The sequence below is a fragment of the Urocitellus parryii genome, chromosome 1, assembly GCF_045843805.1.
Source record: "Urocitellus parryii isolate mUroPar1 chromosome 1, mUroPar1.hap1, whole genome shotgun sequence".
NCBI classification, from domain to species: Eukaryota; Metazoa; Chordata; class Mammalia; order Rodentia; family Sciuridae; genus Urocitellus; species Urocitellus parryii.
Genome location: NC_135531.1, coordinates 178,080,843 through 178,104,554, shown reverse-complemented (window position 1 = coordinate 178,104,554; position 23,712 = coordinate 178,080,843). Strand labels below are relative to the sequence as shown.

The 23,712-nt window shown below is 41.9% G+C and overlaps 1 protein-coding gene across 1 annotated transcript in view; it reads right to left on the bottom strand.

The window, feature by feature from the left end:
* LOC113188677 (5-hydroxytryptamine receptor 5B) overlaps positions 1–12,313 on the bottom strand; it is a 46,936-nt gene extending 34,623 nt beyond the window's left edge. Inside the window, exons 1-3 of the mRNA XM_077792705.1 lie at positions 12,176–12,313; positions 8,283–8,684; positions 7,217–8,050 (exon numbers count right to left, since the gene is read on the bottom strand). Coding sequence (XP_077648831.1) covers positions 7,217–8,050; positions 8,283–8,684; positions 12,176–12,313 — 1,374 coding nt within the window. The remainder of the gene's footprint in view (positions 1–7,216; positions 8,051–8,282; positions 8,685–12,175) is intronic.
* Positions 12,314–23,712: the final 11,399 nt, after the last annotated feature.

Here is a 23,712-nt window from a genome sequence, read left to right as displayed (position 1 = left end):
TAGAAGGAATGAACCTTAACACAAGGAAGACCATATATAGCAAACTCACAGCTAACATCATACTGAATGGTGAACAGCTGAAAGCTTTCCCTTGAAGATAAGGAACAAGACAAGGATGTCCATTTTCACCACCTTGAGTTAACATAGTACTGGATGTCCTAGCTAGAGCAATTAGACAAGAAAAACAAATTTAAAACATCCTAGTAGAAAAAGAAGAAGTAAAATCATCTCTAATGACAGATTTCTTCTCCTTCTCCTTCTCCTTTTTTTTAAGAGAGAGAGAGAGAGAATTTTTTAAATTTATTGTTTAGTTTTCGGCAGACACAGAATCTTTATTTTATTTGTATGTGGTGCTGAGGATCGAACCCAGGGCCGTGCGCATGCCTGGTGAGCGCGCTACCGCTTGAGCCACATCCCCAGCCCCTCCTTCTTTTTTGTAGTGCTAGAATTTGAACACAAGCCTTGCACATGCTAAGCAAGTGCTCTGTTACTGAGCTACATCTCCACCCTGTACAACATGATCTCATATACAGAAACCCCAGAAGACTTCAAAGAACTGGAAGAACTTACACACAATCCACCTACAAAAATCAGTAGTGTTTCTGTATATTAATGCTATAGTTTGGATCTAGAATGCCCACCAAAGGCTTGGTCCCCAACCTGTGGTGCTGTTGGAGGTGGAGAAAACTTGGGAAGATGGAACCTAATAGAAGGAAGTTAGGCCCTTGGGGATATGGCCGTGAAGGAGATATTAGTCCCTTCCTGCCTCTCTCTCAGCCTCTTCTGCCTTGATGTACTGTGCTGCCACATATCCAAGGCAACAGGACCAAGTGACCATGGATTTAAGCCTTTAAATCTGTGAGCCAAATAAACCTTTGCCCCATAAAAGCTGATTATCTATGTATTTTGTCACAGTGAAGGAAAGCTGACTAACAACTGATGGAAAATTGTCAAATATTAATAAACCATTTACAATAGCATAAAAATACTTAGGAATAAATTAGCCAAGGAGGTGAAGGACCTGTATGCTGAAAACTACAACACATTTATGAAAATAAATGGAAGACAAACATACATGAAAAGAAATACCATATTCATGGATCAGAAGACTTAGTATTGTTCAAAGCTCATACTACCCCAAGTGATCTCAGATTCAATACAATCCCTATCAAGATTCTAAAGAGATTCTTCACAGAAATAGAAAAAACAATCCCCAAATCCATGTAGAACCATGAAAGACATGAAAGAGCCAAAACAATCTTCTATATACTAATGCTACAGTTTGGATCTAGAATGCCCACCAATTCAAAATAACAAAGCTGGAGGCATACCACAACCTGATTTCAAAATATGTGTAAAAATCGGTGGTAATCAGAACAGCATAATACTGACATAAAAAGAGACATTTCAACTTATGGAATAGGACAAGGAGCCCAGAAATAAATCCATGTATCTATGATCAACTGGTTTTTGATAAAGGTGTAAAAACACACAATGGAAGTATAACCTGTTCAATAATTTATGTTGGAAAAACTGTAATCCACAAGCAGAATAATAAAATAAGACAATTATCTCACACTATTATTATATGAAAATCAACTCAAAATGTCTTAACAACTTAAATATAAGACCTGAAACTTTTAAGTTTACTAGAGGAAAACACAGGAGCAAAGATCTACAACACTGATGTAGGCAACAGTTTTTTAGATGTGATCCTAAAATCACTGGCAATAAAAGCAAAAATTGATTGCATCAAACCAAAAAGATTTGCATAGCAAAGAAAATAATTAACAGAGTGAAGAGACCACCCTCAGAGTGAGAGAAAACAATATTTAGAAACCATACATCTGATAAGGAATTAGTATCCAAAGTATATAAGGGACTCAACTCAATAGTAAGAAAACAACTCAATGAAAACATAGGCAAAGGACTTGAGTAGACATTTCTAAAAATAAGGCATTACAAATGGCCCACAGGTTTATGAAAAAAAGATGGTCAACATCGCTGATCATCAGGGGACTTGACATTAAAATCTTATGCGGTATCATCTCATACCTGTTAAAATTACAATTATTAAAAAGTGAAAGATAAGTGTTGGTGAGGATGTTGATAAAAGAGAACTCTTGTTCACTGTTGGTGGAAATGTAAAATAGTACAGCCATGATGAAGAACAGTATAGAGTTTCCTCAAAAAACTAAAAATAGAATTTCCAGATGATCTAGCAATCCCACTTCTGAGTATATATCCAAAAGAATTTAAATCAATCTATTGAAGAGACATCTTAATTTCCAGATTCATTCCAGCATTATTCATAATAGCTACATTATGGACTCTACCTAAGTACTCATCAACTGATGAATAAAGAAAATATGGTATATGTACACAATGAAATACAACACAGCCTTTAAAAAAATATTGTCATTTGTGACAAACATGAATGGACCTGGAGGATATTATGTAAATGAAATAAGCTAGGTATAGAAAACACTGCATGGTCTCACTTACATATGAAATCTTAAAAAGCCTAGTATATAGTTAGAGTGGCATGTAATTACTGGAGATTGGGGGATGCGGTGAGAGAGACAGATGTTGACCATGGAATACAAATTTCTAGAGGAGTCAACTTTTTGTAATATAGCATTATATAAAACCAAGATCCAAGGTGACATAAACCCTGCAGCTCAATACCTCATACTTATTTTTTTGCCCTTTACATTTCAAAGTGCTTTTCCATACACTACTCAATATTTCAGGTATCATTGTACCCTGGAAAGACCAGGGTACATTCAAGCAGAGGACCTCCAAGATTTCATTGCATTTATCACATCTATAATTATAGCCTACTAAAACCAGTCCCTTGAGAGTGGGGACCTGCTTACTGATTCTCTGAAACCTCAGAGGTTGTGACATTAGCTAATAGAAGGTAAGTCAATCACCATCAAAGTATTCCCATACTGTCACATTTTTTTATGAATAGAGCCTAATTTTTCTCAAGGATCCTTGAGTATGGGTGGGACTTTGTGACTCAACTTTTAATGCATGGAATACAGTGGAAGTGATCATTTGTGACTTTCAAGACTAGAGCATGAAAGGTTTCCTCCTTGCTTTGTTCTCCTGGGTAGCTTGCTCTGAGGGAAGCTAGTTGCCCATGGTCATACACTCAAGCAGTCCTATGGGGATGTCCTTTTGACAGGATACCAAAGTTTCTCACCACTAGCCATTTGAGTAAGCTACCTTAGGGGCAAAATCTTCAACTCCCGTGTAGCCTTCCAATAACTGCAGCCCTATCTGACATCTTGGCCATAACCAGGAGACCTCTGGCTACAACAACCCAACTCTGCTGTTCCCACTGCCTCACCCTAAGAAACTGAGCTAACATTGGGTATTTTAAGCCATCAAGCTTTGGCACACAAGCAATAAACAACTAATCCACCCATGATGGTAAGTAATAGTAGTAAGGGAGATAAAGTAATTTCATGACTTCTAACTTATAAGATTAGAAAAATAACAGGGAAAGTAATAGTGCAGCTGTCATTTTTAGTTTAGTATTCTAAGTGCTCCACACACAATATGATCACATTTACTCTTCATAAGACTAGCATGAGACAAATGGTAATATTTTCATTTTACATATAGGGAAATGTAGACTTAGATTAAGTCAACTAGATAAAGTGCCAATGAGTGGCGCTAAAATTAAAAACCCAGGTGTCCTTGTTTCCAAATCTCATACTTTTAACTATGGTGCCCACGCTGTCTCTATACATGTTTGTTGACTGAGAATGCATGAAAGGTATCCACCAAGGCTCCTTTCAAAGATTCTATGCATAAATTTGCCTCTACCATTCCCTTTCTCTTTTGAAAATGCTAAAAATTATATTGTGTGAACATACTCTTATAAAAACCAATATCACCAAGACTGAATTCATTATTATATATTTATTAGTATTGTATTAATTTTTTCACTAATTTTAAAGGAAGTTAAAATTGAAGCATTTCCATGGTCCTCCAAAAGACTTATGGCTCTAGGTGGTGGGCCTCACGGGCTGATGGATAGATTCTAGGCCATAGTTTCAATTGTGCACAGAAATCAAGCAATTGAAAAAAAAATCCCCAAAGAAAAACATTTGATATTACACATTGAAAGTCAAAGAAATCATGTCTATTGACAGTTTTGCTGTTTTTCTCCTTCTCATGGGCACTGGGATACTAGAAAACAATAGCAACCCATGGGGCTTGCTTTGGAGTGGGCAGAGCATACTGTGCATGTGGAGCTCAGTTTCTCAGGATATGAGGTTGAAAGAAAGGATTCCAGGCCAGGAATTAAATCTGTCTTCTGAGAGAAGCTGGCAGTGCCTCTCTACTCAATTGCTTTCAGCTGGTCTTGAAAGGAAAGTTCATGAGAATAGTTTTGAGATCCTGCTCCCTGAGATCCTCTCCTTCCTCTCCAGGTGAGATGCCTGAGGGCAGGAGAAAGCCCTCAGAATAAAGCACCTAGAAACCACAAAGAGTAATAATAAAAAGAACAGTGACTTTAAAACTAGTATAAACTTCAGCTTCTCCACATGATAGCTGGGTTGTTTGGGATGGATTCACTTTGGGATGCTTTAGCTTTCTCATCTGCAAAATGAGAGCTATGTGGCAAACACAGTTCGTGCTCACCAAATGTCCCCATGTTCCCCTCCAATTTATAGCTAATGGCTGACCAGAAGACTGTGAACAGAAGAAGAATGCACTTAAAATCTGATATATTCCACATCTCTCCTACTCCCACAGCAACTTTAGAAGCTGCTTGTTCAAAGAAAGGACAAGTGACCCAAATCCATGAGTTACTGTCTGCAAGAAAGCTATGCAAGAGGGCCCCCAGACCATATAAAACTTTGAGTGAAAGTAAAATAAACTTCTATTGGTTTGAAAGTTATATGTTACTGCAGCACAACTTAACTTTTCTTGACTTAGGAGAGATTGTAAATGCCAACTTTGGTGCATCATGAGGATGCAAGAAGATGAATGTAAAGAATCAAAAATAGTAAATTCATATTTTTCCTTGTCTATTTTTGAAAATAGCATTTTGTCCTAAAGGATTAATCACTGTTTAGCAGCTATTGCAGGCTGCTTTCTGATAATATTTTAGTATTGGGACCTAGCCACAGAATTGTGAAAAAAAGAGAAAAAAAATGAAGGATGTACACAGCTTCCTCAACAGGACTCCTGTCACCACAGAAAACAGTACGAACACTTTGCAGCACCTAAATTCAACTCAACTAACTATCCTGGAAGTGTAAAAAGAAGTAGGTGGGAGAAAGTATAGAAATAGCATTTCTGGCATTATTTTAAATATCTGTTATTGTGTTTTGTAGCTAGAGACTTGCAAACGTTGACTCAGGAAAATTACTCAGAATTTTGATCAAGGACTTGCTAGAGTCCCTAGAAGCAGGATGCTCTAAGACATTACTTCATCTACAGTCTCAGCCTCTATGATTCAAGACTTTTAAACATGACAGACCAATATTGTGTATTACAGAAGTGCAGGTCCAAAATAAGGGCTTGCCCTACCTTCCACTGCCAGCAAGTGGCTAAATCACAACACTGCCCCTACCTCCTGGAGCTCTTTCTCCCCAACACAGGCCACTCCAGGATTGGACAGCCTCCTATCTGGTCACCTCTTCCTTAGGCCACCTGCCTGAATACAGTCCATCAAAAAGGAACGCTAAAATCCTGCTTGGCAAGCCTTTCCGGAGTTCATTTCACTGTGATTTCTCTGGGTGCACATTGGATTGACATAGCTATTACAAGTCAGCCCCTACCTCTGACAGAAAAGCTATAATCACTCAGCCTTTTCCAAAGCGCCCTCTCAAATAACATCATTAGTTCTGAATAAAGTTCTCCCTTTTAACACTTTGCAATTATGGCCATGACGTTCCTATTTTATGATACAAAGTTCTTCTGCCATTTAATGAAAAAGTCTACTTTTAAAAGCATGTACTTACTAACCTAAATATCTGGGTTAATTTTCTAACATTCAAACAAAGCTAACAAGGACAAGTAACTTTCCCTCCCCCGCCCCTTGTGCATTCCCTTCCCAGTCCACATATTGTCTTTAGAAAGGGCAAGTAAATAAATCCCATTATTCTCTAGGACTGGGAGCTTAGTACTTGAAATAGTTGACCCCCAAATAAGAAAGTTTGGGTTTCCAGGGTCAGGAGGGAGTTGAGCATGGGTGAGGAGGCCTCTAGCTGAAAGGAAAAAAATCTGCATGCAGAATGATAAATTCGTTTGGAAGAGCTACCAAATGTACCTTTCTTCATCTCATTACATTTCCAATAGAATCTTCCCTCCCCTTACATATTGACAGGCAACAAACACCCTGTTGATTTTTCTCTACCCTGTTTTGCCACCCATCCTGTGCCAGGCACTATGCTAGGTACTGGACCTTCTTCATCTCATGTGATCCTTGCCAAGAGCCATATAAGGTAGGAATTAAATTGTTTAAAGATGAGGAAACAAAGCATACAGAAATTAAGCAACCACTCTAATGCCCTAAGCTAGTATTTAGGGCTAGATTCTCAATGATTCCGTTTCTAAGACCGCTAGAGGGATAGCACTGGGGTTGTCATGCCCAAGGAAAGTGACACTTGCATTATGTTACCCTCAGTTCTCCCCTTGGCAGGGAGCTAGCCAAAAGAGTTGGAAATATGGTCTTTGGACTGCAAAAGATTGACTAGAATCTGATGGAGACAGAAAATAAAGGGTGAACAACCACGAGAATTTCGTCTTCTACAGCAAGATGGATTACAGCATACCACAATCCCACATTATCTAGCTGAGATCAAGACGTTGGCAGCTCCAGGACCGACACAGACATAACTAAGCCGAGGAACACAGAGTGTGTAGCTAATTAGACACGAACTCGCCACTGTCTAGACAAGCCGTACCTGCAAGTCCCCTTCAACCCCACAGTGCCGCAATATCAGCTCGTGCTCCAGTCCTAATATATAGGTGATAGAACCTCTTCCCTTGCACGCAACCAGCAGGTGGCTGACACTTCTCCGGTGCGGGGGCCCTCGAAACTCAGGTAATAAAACTCTCCACTTGGTCTTCCAAAGAGCTCCCGTTTTCGAGCGCGCACAAGCCTGCAAGCTTCCGCCCGCTCTACCTTAGGCTAAACTTCCTCCTCCCCCAGAGTTCCGCATCCCCAACGCCACAGCCTGTCCCTCACCTGCATGGTGGAGGGCAAGGGCTGCACAGCCCGGCGGCGGCGACCGAAGCGAAACTTGGCCGCCTTGTAGATCTTCCAGTAGACAAACAGTACCACGCCAAGCGGCAGGTAAAAAGCGCCGCAGGTGGAGAAGACGGCGTAGGAAGGTTCCTGGCTCACCTGGCAGCGCTGGAGCTGAGCATCGTACGCCTCGCCCCAACCAAAGAGCAGAGGGGCGAGGGCAATGAGCGCAGATAGTGCCCAGGTGAGCGCGATCATGACAGCTGAGGCACGGCGGCGGGTGCGCAGCGTGTATTGCAGGTGACGCGTGATGGTCCAGTATCGGTCCAGAGCGATGGCCGCCACGTTCCAGATACTGGCGGTACAGCACAGCACGTCGAAGGAGATCCACACGTGACACAGGCTCCTACCCAGCTGCCAACGTCGCCCGGCCGACAGCTCGCTCACTAGGCTCAGGGGCATCACCAGCGCTGCCACTAGTACGTCCGATACGGCCGTCGAGGCCACCAAGTTATGCGGCACGCGATGAAAGGCGCGGACACGCAGGATGGTGACCAGAACCAGCAGATTCCACAGAAAAGTGGCCGCGATCAGCAGTACGAGAAGCGTCACCACCAGCACCGTGAAGACCGAGAAGGGCGGCTCCCGGCTGGGCAAGTCGGTGCCTCCTGGGGTGGACCCGAGGATCTCGCTCGGGGTTGGGGTACTGGTGCAAGTCTCAGGTCCTACCAGAAGGGCGGCTCCGTTGGTGGTCGCCAAGAGGTTAGCGGCTTCCATGGTGCTCTGGCTTGGGGCTGCAGGGCAGGGGACGTTCGCTTTGACCCGAAGCTGTACCTGGATAGGGTAGGTGCAGGCACAGAGAGAGGGCACTGCGTACTCAGGGGAGGACCCAAGTGGATTTAGGTCGCCCTATCCTGATCTCTCTTCTGGGTTGCAGTTTCTCTTTGTTGCTTCTGCCTGGAGCCCTCGTGGACCTTGGACCCTCTTTTCCAGTGGAGGAAAATGAGGGACTGGACCTCTCCACTCTCTCCAGCTCGGTTCAGCGCCCTGCTCCTTCCCACCTCACCGCGGTCCCCGGGGCAACCCGCTGTCTGAAGATCGGGAATCCGAGAGCTCTGCTCTGGGTCCGCGCGCCGGGGCGGGCTAGGAGCGTTACCCCCACCCTCCCCTGGGCGGCTGAAGCTGAGCTGCTCCTGGAGTTGGGCAGGAGTGGTTTGGAGAACCCACCAATAAGAGCCAGACCTGCAACGTCGTCCCCACCCGTCTCGCGGCTTCTGGGGGCGCGGAAAGCACCCTGAGTGCGGTAGTCTCCCACAAAGGTTGAAAATCCTGTAGGAATTCCGTAGCCGCCACCTCCGTGAATCCTCGGACCAGTCTGGTGGCACTGTTCGACACTGAAAACGTAGGGTGCCGCCGCATACCGTCCAGAGGGGTTTTGATTTCTTGGAATCGAGGAGTCTACCGGTGCCTATTGGAGATTTTTTTTAAAAAGAAAGAAAGAAAAAGATAAAGCTCCTAGACAGCACCCTGCCCTTAAACTGCCGCTTCATTCACAGCCCTTCTGCCAGGAGAAGGCTGCTAACTAAGTACCTTGAGAAGTTCACTCCCTGGTTATATGCAAAAAAAAAAAAAAAAAAAAAAGAGGCTTCTGAGCAGTTTGGCAAAGACCTGAAAGAGGAATTTATCCCCATCCCCAAATCACCCGAACTTCCAGTGCCCTCCCTTTTCACTTTCTAATATCCCTGTCTTCCAAATTCTTACTGTAGGGTTTTCTTTTTTGTTTGTTTTTGCCATGCTAGGGATGGAACCCAGGGCCGCATTCGTTCTAAGCAAGTGCTTTACCACTGAACTGCACCCCTGGTTCCAGGAGTTATTTTTATTGACCCTTGGGCAAAGGTAGAAAACACTTAAAAACATGAGATTCCTCTCACTCTCTCATTCTCCACCAACTCCAACTCCTCCTTTTCAGTCTCATACTTTAAAAACAACAACACACACACACACAAAAGAAACCCCTCAATTGTAATGAAATCAACCTAAAGCGGCATCACTTCTGTTGGTGGGAGTAGAAGAGAAGTATAACTGACACCCCCCCCTTCAGAGCAGCATAATTGGTTTGTTACTAACCCTCTGAGAACAGAGCAGCAGGCTAATCTGGGCGCTCAGGAGAGCCCCATGGGCCCTGCACCCTGAGAGTGAGCTCCCAGAGAGGACTCTGGAAAGGCCACCCACCATGAAGGCAGGTGGAGGGATTTTCTTCCCTGGTTCACCCAGCAGCCCTACCCCCTAGAACCTGAACCATCTTCTCATGCTGGTTGGACACCCTTAAGAATGTCCTCTCCTTTACCCTCACTTGTTCCTGTCTACATTCTTGATACTATGCATGACAGTTCTCACTCACACAGGACAGCATACTCACAGGACCTAAAAAGTAACATTAAAGAGTCAAAGTAAAAGTACTTGTTTTTATTAACTACTTAAAGGCTTAAGCTTCAAGTAGTTGTAAAAACATTAGAAGTGGTGAATTCTTCAGAGAGCACAGAGATGGGGAAGTGGGGGTCGGGTTGGCTTCTTGGAGGAGCGGGCTGTTGAGATTTTACAGAAGAGTAAGGAAGGAGTTCAGATTGGGAGTGGAGAGCAGGCCAGCTCTACTGTGAATGGCTGGGTGGAAGCCACATGCACATGGGGTGTACATGCAGGTAGATATTAAGAGTCCAGAAGAAGGCAGGATTTAGGAGAATTAACCTAAAGCAGGGAAACATCCTTTATAATATAATGGAGACTAGCCTTCGAAATACTTTTGCAATGATATCTTCCCTCATTTTTCAAATAAGCATAACAAAAGCAATGAATACTATAAATGTATAAATATTCATATTGCACCAGTCAGATATATGACATGCTTTGATTCTCTCTACTGAGCAAATTTGATTTGCTCTACTCCACATACATTTTTCATGCTTAAAATCAATTTTTTATTTTGCCAATTTCTCTTAACACTTTTCATGCTCCAATATATTCTCTTCCGAGTTAACACTTTTTATGTTGTGCCATTTTACCAGTTGGGCCTTCTGACACAGTCTTCTCATCTTAAAAGTGGGAATAAATATCCATGTTATGAGACTGTTATAAAACTAAAGTTAGGTAAGACCAGTAATACAGGGTAAGTATTCAGTAAAAAATGACCATTCCTGTTCTTTTTAACCAAACTTTAGCTTCAGTTCTCTTCTAATCTTTATATAAGATTGTTTTGTGTTTATTTTTATGTAGTTTTAATCTCACAAATATTTGTAACAACAAAACACTTACTTTCAATAGAACTTACAACCTTTGTAGGCACCATTCCCATTTACAGATTTTTAAAAAATTAAGATTTGTCAACTTGCTGCAATGGACTAAATTGTACCCTCCACCCCCAAAGTCATATGATGAAGCTGTAACCTCCAATGTGATTGCATCTGGAGGTAGGACCTATAAAGAGGTAATATGATCCACTGAGATCAGAAGGGTAAGAGCCCTTATCTGATAGGATTAATGTCCTTTTAAAAAGAGACAGGAGAGAGCTCATTCTCTCTCTCCCCATGTGAAGACACAGAGTGTAATGGTTAATTTGAATGGTCAACTTGATTGGATTAAAAGATGCCAATGATTAAGAGGTTTCTGGGTGTGTCAATGGGGGTGTGTCTAGGAATGATTGGCATATGGAACAGTGAACTGAAGCAGAGATGCTCCCTAAGTGTGGGCAGCACCATCCAATAGGTTGGAGGCTTGGATGGAATAAATGTTGGAAGAACAAGGAAGCCGCAGCAGATAGAAACTGGATTCTTCTTGATTGCTGCTGTTATTGCCTGGAGCCACCAGGCTCCAGCTCCTTCACTCTTCCAAAGTGGACTCTGCTGGTCCACTCTCCAGAGAGTTTTCAGAAGCCTTCCGTCTGGGTTAGTATTGTTGATCCCTCTTGTTCTGAGGTTTCAGCATCTTGGACCACACAGCTACTGTTTTCTCCAGTTCTCCAGCCTGCAGACAGCCATTGTGGACTATCCAGCTTCTGGTTGGGTAAGCCCAATCTAATAAATCCCCTTTTTAGAATCATAAATATATCTCCTGTTGGTTCTGTTTCTCCAGAGAACCCTGACTAATACACAGTGTAAGGCTTCTGCCCACAAGCTAGAAAGAGGGTCCGAATCAGGAACTGAATTAGCCAGCACCTTGATCTTGGATTTCCAGCTTTCATAAATGAGAAATAAATTTCTATTGTTTAAGTCAGCTGGTGTATGGCATTTATTATAACAGTCTGAGCTAACTAATACACTTGCCTTGAGACTCCCAGCTGGAATTTAACTTTCTGATTCCCTATTCCTCCTTTGTCCATGTCACCAATGTACCCTCCATTTACTGGACTTTGTAGTTCAATAATTGTTTTCATTTAACTATGTTAGTTATTTTACATCACCATGATCATAATACCCAAAGAGACCAACTTAGGGGAGGAAAAGTTTTATTTTGGGCTCATGATCTCAGAGGTTCAGTCCATGGTCAGCCAACTCCATCACTTTGGGCCTGAATGAGGCAAAACACCATGGAAGAGCAGTGGTAGAGGAAAGCTGCTCACCTCATGGCAGCTAGAAGCACAGAGAAAGGAAGAGTTAGGACATAGTCCCAAGGGCATAGTCCCAGTGGCCCCTCCCCCCACCAGATGTCTACAATTGACTTTCAAATAATTAATCATCAAATGGATTATTCCATTGATTAGGTCACAGCTCTCAAAAGCTAATGGTTTCACATCCTGGCTTAACACAGGAGCTTTGGGGAGACATCTCATATCTAAACCATAACATAAAAAGGCCTTGTGCTCTTCCTTTAGAAAACTCTTTTGTATCCCAATTACAAGTCTCCTTGGGGTTCCCTTCATCTCTAACCACTCCCCTGCCCAGCTGATTGCAGTCCAGCCACACTGACCTTCTGCAGACCTGAACATGATGTGCACGTTCCCTCTCGGGGCTTCATGGCTGTTGTACCATCTTCAATAATAATGCTTAAGGCCTCATTTTCTGACTCCACTTGAGTCTCTGCTTTACTGCTTTCATCTCGGGCCATCCCTCACCACTGGATCTATGATCGATCACTCTACTGGAAGGTGTTCTCTAATTCCCCACTCTATTTCCTTCTCTTCATGGCACATCACGGAAATGACATCATACTATTTATTTCCTTTCCCATTATCTGCCTTCCCAATTGAAATGTAAGCTATTTGTGTGTAGGAAATTTGTACCCTGAGGTATCCTCAGACTCTGGCTCCATGCCAGGCACATAGTAGGTAACTCAATACATTTGAATGAAGAAAGGATTCTTGGCAGAGGTGATCCACAGGCTTGAGCATCCTTGAACATTTTTGTTGGGCGTGCTTAGAAGGGGAGCCCCTGACTGCTTGTTACCTAGGCCATTTCTCACAGCTGTGCTTGTAGGAAGCAATCTTAAAGAATGAAAGGGCAGGCTTCCTGCCACTTATTATTAAAGTGATGAGTCCCAAGCTCAGGGCTCTTTCTGCCACCCCACAGGAATTTGGGAAAACACGAGCAACTAGTACAAACAACACCAAACTCTGACTACAACTCCCCCACCCCCACTCCCACCAGTACTAAGGATTGAACTCAGGGCAGCCCTGGGCTAAAGCTTTTGCCCAGAATAATAAAGTCATTTGTCTCTGACCCAGTGATCTCCTGTTCTCTCCCAGCTTCTATGAAATGGTAACAAGGTTGCTCATTAGATTAAAAGTAGGGTAAAATCTCAAGAATCTGCACAGTACTTGATGAACATTCAGTTTATTTATTTTTAAAATTATAGTTGGCAGAATTTTTTCCCTTGGGGGAATAGTTCCTTGATACATTTTCTCCAAAATTTATTAGCTGAGTTAGAATGTAGGAATAATTATTCTTTTTGTGTATTCTCAAATTGTACCTCAGAGATATTTAATGGATTCACTGTTCTCTTAGCTCTGGTTTTGGAGAAATGAGAGAAATTGACAGCTTTGCCCCAAATCAATTTTTATCATTAAAAAATGTTTAATTGGTATGCTATGGTGTATTTTCATTGTTTAAATTTTAGTTCTTTAATGGCTAAAAGGGCTGCATTTTCCCCACATAGTGATTTATCATCTATATATTCTTTTGTAGAAATATTTCATTCTTTTTTAAAGGACCCTAGGTAGTGACTTTATGGATATTTGACAATTTTGTAAATGGATGTACTTGCCACCATCATACTTTCATCAATTTCTTTGCATTTATTTGATTATATTTTGTTGAATGACTTCTTGTTTTAGACGATAGAACACATCAATCTTGTCTCCATCAGTATCTTCAATTTGCTTGGCATTCACCAATTGCTTTCCTGTGTCCTATATCCATTATGGAAGTTTATGAATAATTTACAGATGTGATTCTTTGATCCCCCTGGAGCTATGGCCATGTCTGGAAGAAAATGTGGGTGCAGCCATCTCTCCTGCTTGCTGTGTGTATTCCTGTCTATGGGGTTCAGCCCTGATTCCTGAGTGCAAAACACTGTGTCTTTCAAAATGGGTATGATACTGTTGACTCTGGATGAACTTTCATCTACTAGAGATGAGATCTACTTGTGTAATAACCATAATGCATCAAAAAAGTGCTAACAGAGGGTTAGAAATGTCAATAAGGATTGGTGGCCTTGCAGAATAAATCTCTGATGGGAAGGAAGAGTGCAGGCTTCTGGGAGAGGCAGCTTTTGACCTGGGCCTTAAGTAAGGGGATAATTTTCATTAATAAAAGTGGGGAGAGAGGAGAATGGAGGGATATCTGGCAGGAGGAAGAAGATGAACAAAGCCCTGGAGGCAAAGCAATATCAAACCACCCACAGAGAACAACTAGATAGTGTCCAGTACTGACTAAGTGTTAGTTCATTTACTTCTGACTTGTCAATTTTTGATTTTAAAGAAAACCTAAGAAGAACATTTCTGTTATCTTTATTCAGCTGGTCCTTTCATTTCTCTTCAGTATTTTCACGTATCTCCCATGATTATCTTTTTGTGCAGTTATTAAAGAGCATTCATTGTTCTAGTCATGTTCTTCCAAATGATTTTTAATATTATTTTTTATCAATCCCTTTTCTGGTTTCATCAAGTCTCAGACCAAGTGTTATCTCCTTGGAGAAGCTGGTCTTGATGCCCTCATTTGCTCTAGCCACAGATCTGGATGGTGTTCCTGCTCTGGCTGGACCCAGAAGCCTCACTGGGCAGGAACTTGTGTCTGGCCAGGGCTCTCCTAAGATCCTACCCACTCAAGGCCTGGGATGGGCTCAGAAAACTGAAAGAAAAGAAAGAAGGAAGGAAGGGAAGAAGGAATAAAGGGAAGAAACTAAGAACCAGCTCCCTGAAGATGAAGAACAGTAATTCGGGGTGTTTCACTGTATCAGGGAAGATATCATCAAGTCCTGGGAGGTGAGGAGAAGGATCTGCTGAGCGTGAAGTGAAGTAAAAATAAATAAACAGCAAAAGAGAGAAAATATAGAACATTTATCTTTATTTTATTTAGTTGTATTGTTTTAAACATTTATGGTCAGGGAAGGTGTTAGGACAAGACCAAGTGTCACTCCTGTGACACAGCTGGAGCATCACACCTCAGAACTGGTCATTCACTGGGTCTCCAACTTCAGCATATACCAGAGTCATCTGGAGAGCTCGTTAAAACCCAGATTGCTGAGACACTTCCAGAGTTAGGTCTGGGTTTGGGGCCAAGGGTTCATATTTCTAACAAGTACCCAGAGGATGCTGATGGCCCTGGTGCACATTTTGAGAACCACTGTAGGTTCTCAGTAGGATTCACAACCCTTATCTACTTTTCATTTCCTTTATGTAACTTTTTAACCCTCACTGTATGCCAAACACTGTTTTAAGGATGCCCTGTGAATTGATACATTTATTTTTACAGCAACCTATTTCATGAGATTTTATTCCCTCCATTGTACACATGAAGAAGCATGAAATATTCAATCATGCTACCAAAATCACATAACTAGTTCTAAAATCTGTTTAACTAATAAGAGGAACTTAACTAATAAGAGGAACTTTAAATGCTGTAAAGAAGCCACACTGGGTCTGTCAGTTATAGGACCTCTACAAGTTACTGAACCCATTCTGCCTCTAGGGATTATAATAGCAATATATAGGCTTGTTGGGAGGGTCAAATGAATTAATTCACAAAAGATATTATAATTACAGTATGAAATGCAGATGATTACCAGGGGTCTTCCCTCTCTGCTCCAACATATGTTCCATAAGGACCAGAAGTTTGTCCTGTGAAAACGAGACCCTGAATAGATATACCTTGTTATGTTGTCATGTGCTATGTGACATTTTCTTTTTAGATCAACATTACTAGCAATACTAACAATGTTGAGATTCAGTTTTATATGCGTTTGCAAATAAATGTATTTACAATTCCACAACTTGATCAGGAGTTCTCAACCTAAGCACTACTGACATTTTGGACTGGATAATTCTCTGTTTGGGGTGCTGTCCTATGCACTCTAGGATGTTTATCAGCATGTTTGGCCTCTACCCATTAGATGCCAGTAGCAACCTCAAAATTGTGACAACTGAAAATGTCTCCAGTCATGCCAAGTATACCCTGTGGGACAGAATTGCCTCTGTTGAGAACAACAGATCTGGTAATTCGGATGTCTCCAGCTGCATGTCCTGTCTCAACTGTCCTAGACTCCAGGAAGTCTTAGTCCAACCAGATTCCCCTCCTACAGCCTTCCACAAAATGTTCTGCAGCATTGGTATGGCTCCTTGTCTTAGTTTCCCAAGAGAAAACATTTCCTTTTCAAGGAGCCACGTGCAGAAAACCACTTGGATATGCCTGTTCTGTATAACCGTATTGAAAGGGTTGTGCATCTCTCTGCATTCAAAGGCTCTTCAGGATGTCATCTCCCTGCAGTTTAAGCCTCAGTCCCTCATGCCTCACATCCTAGCCATTTCCCAGGTGTCTGCCTCCCTAATGTCCACTCCCATCAGAAACAAAGGATTCTCCTGAGGTCTTGCCTTGGTCTCTCTCCTTACATAGACAAAAACCGCAACTCCCAAAGAGATGCATCCTCCTACTTCCCAAGTCACAGTTAATTAATCAGCCTTGACCCCACAGCTTGTGTTGATGTGAGTGGTAGAAACATAAGGTGAAGGGACACTGTGCTGACCCTTCACATACTTTCTTTCCTAAGAAGCAATTTACCTGCATCCCTGCATGGCTTAACTAGACAGGATATGTTACATTCCTTTCCAAACTACCTGTTATCTGCAGGAGAAATGCAGCCCTGAAATAATGTCAATAGGAGGAACCCAAGTTACCCTGAAGGGGGAGACTTTATGTGCCTTTTCACAGACCAGATCCCCAAACTTGGGGAGATGAGGATAATTCCTCCTAATCATAAAATCTGTAAGAATTTATGGTCAAGAATCTAATGAGAACCTTTCAGCATGGGCTAAGTTGACCTAGAGTTGTCACAGCACTGGGGACTTGAAAGTCTGATGTCATCGTGCTATCAGAGAAAGGTCAAGAGGTGGACCTGGGTGGGACTCTCTGGAGTCCTCTCTGGGATCCACAATAAAACTGGAGTGCAGGAGAGGCACACTCTGAGAGGACCCACTCTCTCCCTTGAGGGTGTCCCCTTTCCCTTTTCCTATCCCTTGAATAAACTCATGCCTGTTGCTCTGAGTGACATGTCTGAAATCTTTCTGACTTGATGGAAAGAATCAATGTTTGAAATAGGGTCTTCATGCTGCCTCAGTTTCCTAAAAGGCCCCAGCTCTGTAACAGTGTGAAGCTTTAAAAAGAGAACATGAAATGAAGATGTGCTACTGCACCCTTCCTGCTGGGCCTTGCTCTGTCCGGCTCTCACCCACAGGTAGTTAACTCTTGAACAAGAATGTTTGTGTATGCACAAACACACAAACCTACACACCTGCGTGCGCACACACACATCACCTTGAAAACAAATAAAAATGTTTTAGGGAGAGCGGAGCCCACATTTACAGGAACGTTTTCCCCCAAAGAGAACACAATCAGCAGAGATGCACCCTATGCAGTGAAACGCTTCTCACAGGGCATTTTTATCCTTTGTGTTTCAAAAGAAAAAAAAAAATGCTGCTTTATCTTGGCATAATCAAAAGGCTCAAAGGGTGCCTGCCACCAAAGATGAAAGTCAGACCTCCACCTCCGGAGAAACTGAAAGGCTGACTCTGACTTTAAAATAACTGTCTCTTTCCCACCTACTCCTTGGTGCATGCCATTGGCATTTTCAAAACTCCCGTGGAAACGAAAGGAAAGAAAATTGATGTCCACATGAAAACCTGCACATGGCTGTTTATAGAAACTTTACTCATGATTGCATCAGCGCCCAAACTCCCAAGCAACCAAGAAAAAAAGAATCATGCCATCTAGCCTCATCCAGTTACCCATTATTTCTACAGCTGGAGATAAGTCTAGATTTAGACATTATTATCTGCCTATACTTTAACCTACGCCATAGCATCTTCTGCCTTTGTGCCACCATCGTTAACCATATTCCTTCATGTTTTCCACTGAAATCTAACAATTAAAAGCAAACCCCTCCTTTCCTCTGCTGGAAAAAAATGCTTATTGGTATTCAACCATCCAGAGAGTTCTGCTCTATCTGGGCTTGGTGCTGGTCCCAGCCTCCTCACCCAGGCAGATCTGCTGTAGAATAAGAGTGGGTGGAAATAATTTCTTCAGATAAGCAATGGCCTACCTCCAACCCTTTATCAGAGGGATGTTAAGGATCAGATGGAGATGGGAAGAGAAAACATGTTCAAGGAAACATCTAGGCATAATTGGCATTTGTTGTTCCTACTGCGCGGGGGTGGAAACTAATTTGTTTTCGGGAATGTGGGGAGAGAGAGTGCCTTAGGGTAATTGTTCCTCCTACTACTCTTGGAGTTTTAATTAGCAGATGAGTTCCTTCCCCTTCACTTCCCCAGCTGCTTTCTTTTATATGACCAAAGGTACTTTTAAAAATCTTGCATTCAAACTCCAGCTCTGAAACATACCATTTTTCTCATTAAGAGATCTCCATAGCAAAGACCCTGGGCCAAGAGCCCTAAGTTTTCCAGAATCAATGATGATAATAAAGACCACACCCACTTGCTGCTAGGTGGATCCATGAGAGTTGAGTGTTCTTCTCAGTTTGATGTCCCTTGTTCTTGTTCTCTCTGGCTCATCTTGTCAACCAGGTTGCATTCCCACCAGAAGCAAAATAAGATGGGGAGGGAGAAGTGGTGCATGGAGAGAGCAAGTGTCTCATCCGGGCTTTTCTGCATTTTAAGCAATTCACAGAAGGCAAAGTTGGGAAGGAGGGCTGCAATGAGGTGTGGGCATGACCTGTTTCCCCTGAAGGCTTTACATCTTGCACCCTGCTTAGACTTGGCTCATAGTTCAGGGTAACAAGGACCAGGGAATTTAGTCTCAGATCTTGTAATGGAACCACCCGCCATAGGAAGACCAATAGATGCAATTTCCAACTCCAGAGAAGCAAAGAGAAAGTGCTTAAAAACAACATGAATCAAAAAACTCCGAAACATTTCCAAACTGGAGACACGCCACTTGGAAATGGCAATTAGGAAATTCATCACTGAGGGAAGTATAGATGAGAAAAACAGAATAAGGCAAGATGATACTTGGTTAGTTTCATGCACAGATTTATAGAATGTATACAAAGAGCCATAAAAATATCTTTCCAATGTGTTGCTTGTTGCTGAAATGTGGTTGTAAGATTTTAAAGAAAGGCATAAAATATTTTGAAAAAGGCATGGGTCTAATATAGATTCTTAGAAAGGCACCTCACTTGCTATCATGTTTCATATTCCAAGGTGAAAAACCCCAATTCTGCCCAAGATCCTTGGGACAGAAGATATTCTGGTCTCTGGAAGCCCTAGACTTTCATATCTCCCCAGAGTGTTTCTGAAATTAATTCAAATTCTAGAGATGCAAAGAAAAACCTTGGCGTTTCCTATTTCCTCGGTGTTCTGACTGGCAGCTCTAAGTTGGAAGAAGGGAATAACACTTTCAAGTCACGTAGATTCCACCAACCCACTTGACTCTGTCTTTGAACCCTGGCTTTTACCTCTATATCTCTGTTCTACAGCTCTAATCTTTCTCTTTCTTGGAATCTGATTCCCTGAGGGTAGTAGGAAAGGGCCAATACCATGTGTGTTAGTCAGCTTTCTGTTGCTGTGACAAAATAACTTTAAAAAAAAAACAACTTAGCAGAGAAAAGATTTATTTTGGCTCATATTTGCAGAAATTTCTGTTCAAGGTTGGCCAGCTCCATTGCTTCTGGGACTGAGGTGAAGCAAACATCTGGATACCAGGGCACTAGGAGTGTAGGGTAGAGGAGGTTCCTCACCTCACTACAGCTAGAAAGAAGGTGGGGGGAGCTGGTCAGGGATAAAAATATAGACTTTGAGGACATGTCCCCAGTAAACACTCCTTCAACTATGCCCTACTGCCTATAGTTTCCACTCTCCAATATTCTATTCAACTGTAAGCCCACCAAATGGATTAATCCATTGATGAGATTAGGGTCCTCACAATCCAATCACTTCCCCCAAACCCCACCTCTGAATATTGCTGTACTGAGTACCAAGCCTTCAGGATTTGCTTCCCTGGCTGCAGAGGAAGTTAAGACAAACAGTTCTCAGTCCTGGCCCCTTCTGGGATCACCTCCCCCATGCTCACAGTCACTTCCAGGAGCAGTCCCCAGCTGCCATCATGACCAAGTATAAGAGACCCAGGCACCTCACTCCAACTTGAGACAAGTCTATAGGGCCATCTCAGCTTCAGAATACCCCAATGAAGTAGTCTGGGACATTTACTGATACTGTGTAATAGCTCCCCTTCTCCCTTGGCCCCCAACTTCCTTCACTCCCTGTAGGTGGTTTCCCCTCTAAGGATACCTCAGGGGAATCTCCTCATTTTAGGGTCTGTATTCTAGGGAACCTGATGTTCAATAGCCAAGATGAGATGGATGCAGAAGACACAATTTAATAGACAAAGGAAATGCATACAGTAGGTGAGCGGTGATACAAGATGGTGGTCAAAGGGAGTCATAATTGGCAATTCAAAGAACATATTCACAGGAAAACATCCATGGAGGAAGAGTAGTTGGAGGAGGTTTCCTGGAGGAGGAGGATTTGGGACTTGTCCATGGGTAGGATTTGGAAAGGAGGAGGAAGAGCACAGGGCACTGCAGGTAAAGGCAGTTGCCTAAGTGATTTGAGAATGAACCTCTCGAGTTTGTGAAATAGTGAGTTTTATTTGGGCAAAGTCGAGGTGGATATATAGAGGTGTGGTTTGGATAAACTAACTTGTGGCTAGAGAGATTTGGAAGAACTCTGAGAGCCTGGCTGAGATGTTTGAACACCCACAAGAGGTGAGGGACAATTAGGCACATTGAACAAAAGAGGGACACAATGAATCTTATTTAGACATAGGTAATACTAAATAATTGCTGGGGTTGGGTGGACAGGCATGTTATCCTAATACTGAAGACAATACATAAAATCACTCCTCATTTTACTTGTCTTAACAAGAATCAACTATTTTTTACTTCGTTGTAAGGTAGCATGGTGACTCAGATTTTACAATTCGGGTAGCCATTTTAAGAACATATGGTGGTTCCATTGCTGTTACCCATTTGGAATGTTGGTGAAAATGACAGGACTTTGAGAGAGGGTACCCAGGACATGTCACCTCCCTTCCTTCTGCCTTTATGGGTTAGTGTGCTTGGGAGCATCACTTTACCCAGCAGTTTATATGATGGGCTAGTGTGAGGACTGAATTAGAGGAAGAAAATCTCTTGGGTGGTATATTAGTTAGCTTGCCATTACTATAACATATAACTGACATAATCAGTTCATAAAGAGAAAAGGTTTGTTGGTCTCACAGTTTGGAGGTTCATCTGTGATTGATTGGCCCTGTTGCTCTGGGGTCTGAGGCAAGGCAGCACTTTACGGGACAGAGCAAAGCTGCTCACTTCATGGCCAGAAAGCAAAACCAGAGAAAGAGGAAGAGAATGGGGTCTCACTATCTCCTTCAACAGTATCTCCCCAATGGCCTTAAGACATCCCCTAGGCCCCACCTCCTAGAGGCTCCATCATCCTCCAGTAGCTCCATGGGCCTCTGGAGGACATTTGAAATCCAAACCAAAGCAGTTGAAGTTCTACTGATCCAATGAGGAGGGCAGGAACTTGAAATCAGGTGGAGCAACTCTGGGAAGAGGAAGAAACATTAGGAGGGAACTGGCCTCAATAATCAGAACTGCCAAGACGATGATTTCAAATCTGCCTGATTTGGAGCCAGGGAAAATGGCGGTAGGGGTGAGGGAGTCAGAACCTGAGTCTATAGGGTTCCAGGCCACACCCCCTGAGTGCATCTAAAGTGCTGCCACCTGGGAAGTCCAAGAGTCACTGTTCCTGTCTCTGTTGCTTACCCCAATAATCCAACTTTCTAAATTCCATGTTCAAGGAAAAAAATGAACTTCCCTTCCTAGAGGGACCACTCCACTCCACTCTGAGTCTCTTTCTAAGGCCCATGGCTTTCACTGAGCTGTTCACAGTCCAACTTGTTATGACTAACGGGTGTGAATGGAGTGGGCATCTAGTATGTGACCAGGAATAGCTCTTCTGGGACAAGAGCCAGCAACCTTGAACTTGTTAGCATGTTAATCTCATTTCACTCTTGCCTTGGGCATCAGGATGCTTAGAATCATACTTAATTTTTGTTCTCTGATTTATTAAGGTGGTTTTATACACATACACTCATTCACAATACAAAAGTTTTCATTTAAACATTTTTAAGTGTACGATTCAGTAGCACAAATTGAATTTACAATGTGCTCAACTTTCCAAACTTTTTCATTACTCCAAACACAAACTCTCACCATTAACCAATTCCCCATTTTCTTCTCCCTCAGCCTTTCTTTCTCTGAGTTTTACCTATGCTAGATATTTCATATAAGTGAAATTGTACAACATTTATCTGTTCGTGTCTGGTTACTTTCACTTAGCATATATTTTCAAGGTTCTACTATTTTTTTTAGCATGTATCAGAATTTGATTCCTTTTTAAGGCTAAATAGCCTTCAACTGGGAGGTAGAAACCACATTTCGTTTGTCCATTCATCCTATTGGGGTTGTTTACAAGTTCTGGCTATTATGAATAATGCTGTCATAAACAGGGGTGCATAAATAAGTCTGTGTCCTTGTTGTTATTTCCTTTGGAGTAGAAATGCTGGATCAGAGGGTAGTTCTATGTTTAATTTATTGAGAAACTGCCAAATTGTTTTCCACCTTGGCTGCCCTATTGTATGTTCCACCAGCAGAGTATAAAGTTTATCATTTCTTCATGTTACCTGTTTTCTCATTGGGCCTCAAATTTAATTCTTAATTGCAGAAATTATTTTTGCATATACTTTCCCTTCCTTTGCTATAATTTTATAAGTTATCTCCCTATTTCTGTTATTTATCTTTTCTTTTTTTCCCCCTGTAAATCTTTTTGGAAATAGGTGGACTTCAAATCACACATGAAGGAATGAAAAACTTAACAACCAAAAGACTTACATGGGCTTAAGCTACTGCTCAAACCTTGTGTTTTGAAGCTTTACAACCTCATTTCTTTTTACCTCTCAGATAATCTTGTCATGGAGGATTTTCTGGCTGTCTGTGTTTCTCTTTTTTTGAGTTTCTTGTATTGTGGCTGTACAGTCCAGTGAAGATTTCTCTGTTTCCTGAGCCATTTGACAGTTGAGCTCATCTAGTCAAAAGAGATGCTAGTTCTTATTGTGTTTTTGAGTTAACATTTATATTCTCTTGGTAAGACACAGAACTCGAAGTATCCTGGTGTTCTTTATTGAGGATACAATAATATAGCTGACGAAAGTATCCCAGATGCTATGTATTACAGTCTGGAAATTCTTTCTTTAGAAACTTGCTCAAAAAATATTAGTCATTATTTACATTAATGACTTCAAAAAGGGCTAATGGAAGTCAAATCACAGTGGAAAATAAAACTTGGTATTCTTTCTTGTGTCAATTGAATATGAAGTAGAGGGATAAGATGACATTTAGTTGTTTCCAAATCTTTAAAATATTTACTTGCATATATGGCAAGTACTTAACAAATTCGACATTCTTTTTAAGAGAAAACACTCTTTGGAAGGGAAGTTTTTCATTACAATAGAAGGTGTATATGAAAACCCCATAGTTAACATCGGATTCAATGGTGAAGAAAGGAAACTTTCTATCTAATGTTAAGATAAGGATGCCCCTTTGGCCATCTTTGTTCAGTAGAGTACCAGATAGAGCAATTAGGCAAGGAAAAAGAAATAAAAGGCATCTAAGTTGAAAAGAAAGAAGTAAAACTTCTTTCTTATGAAGAAGAAATGAAGATG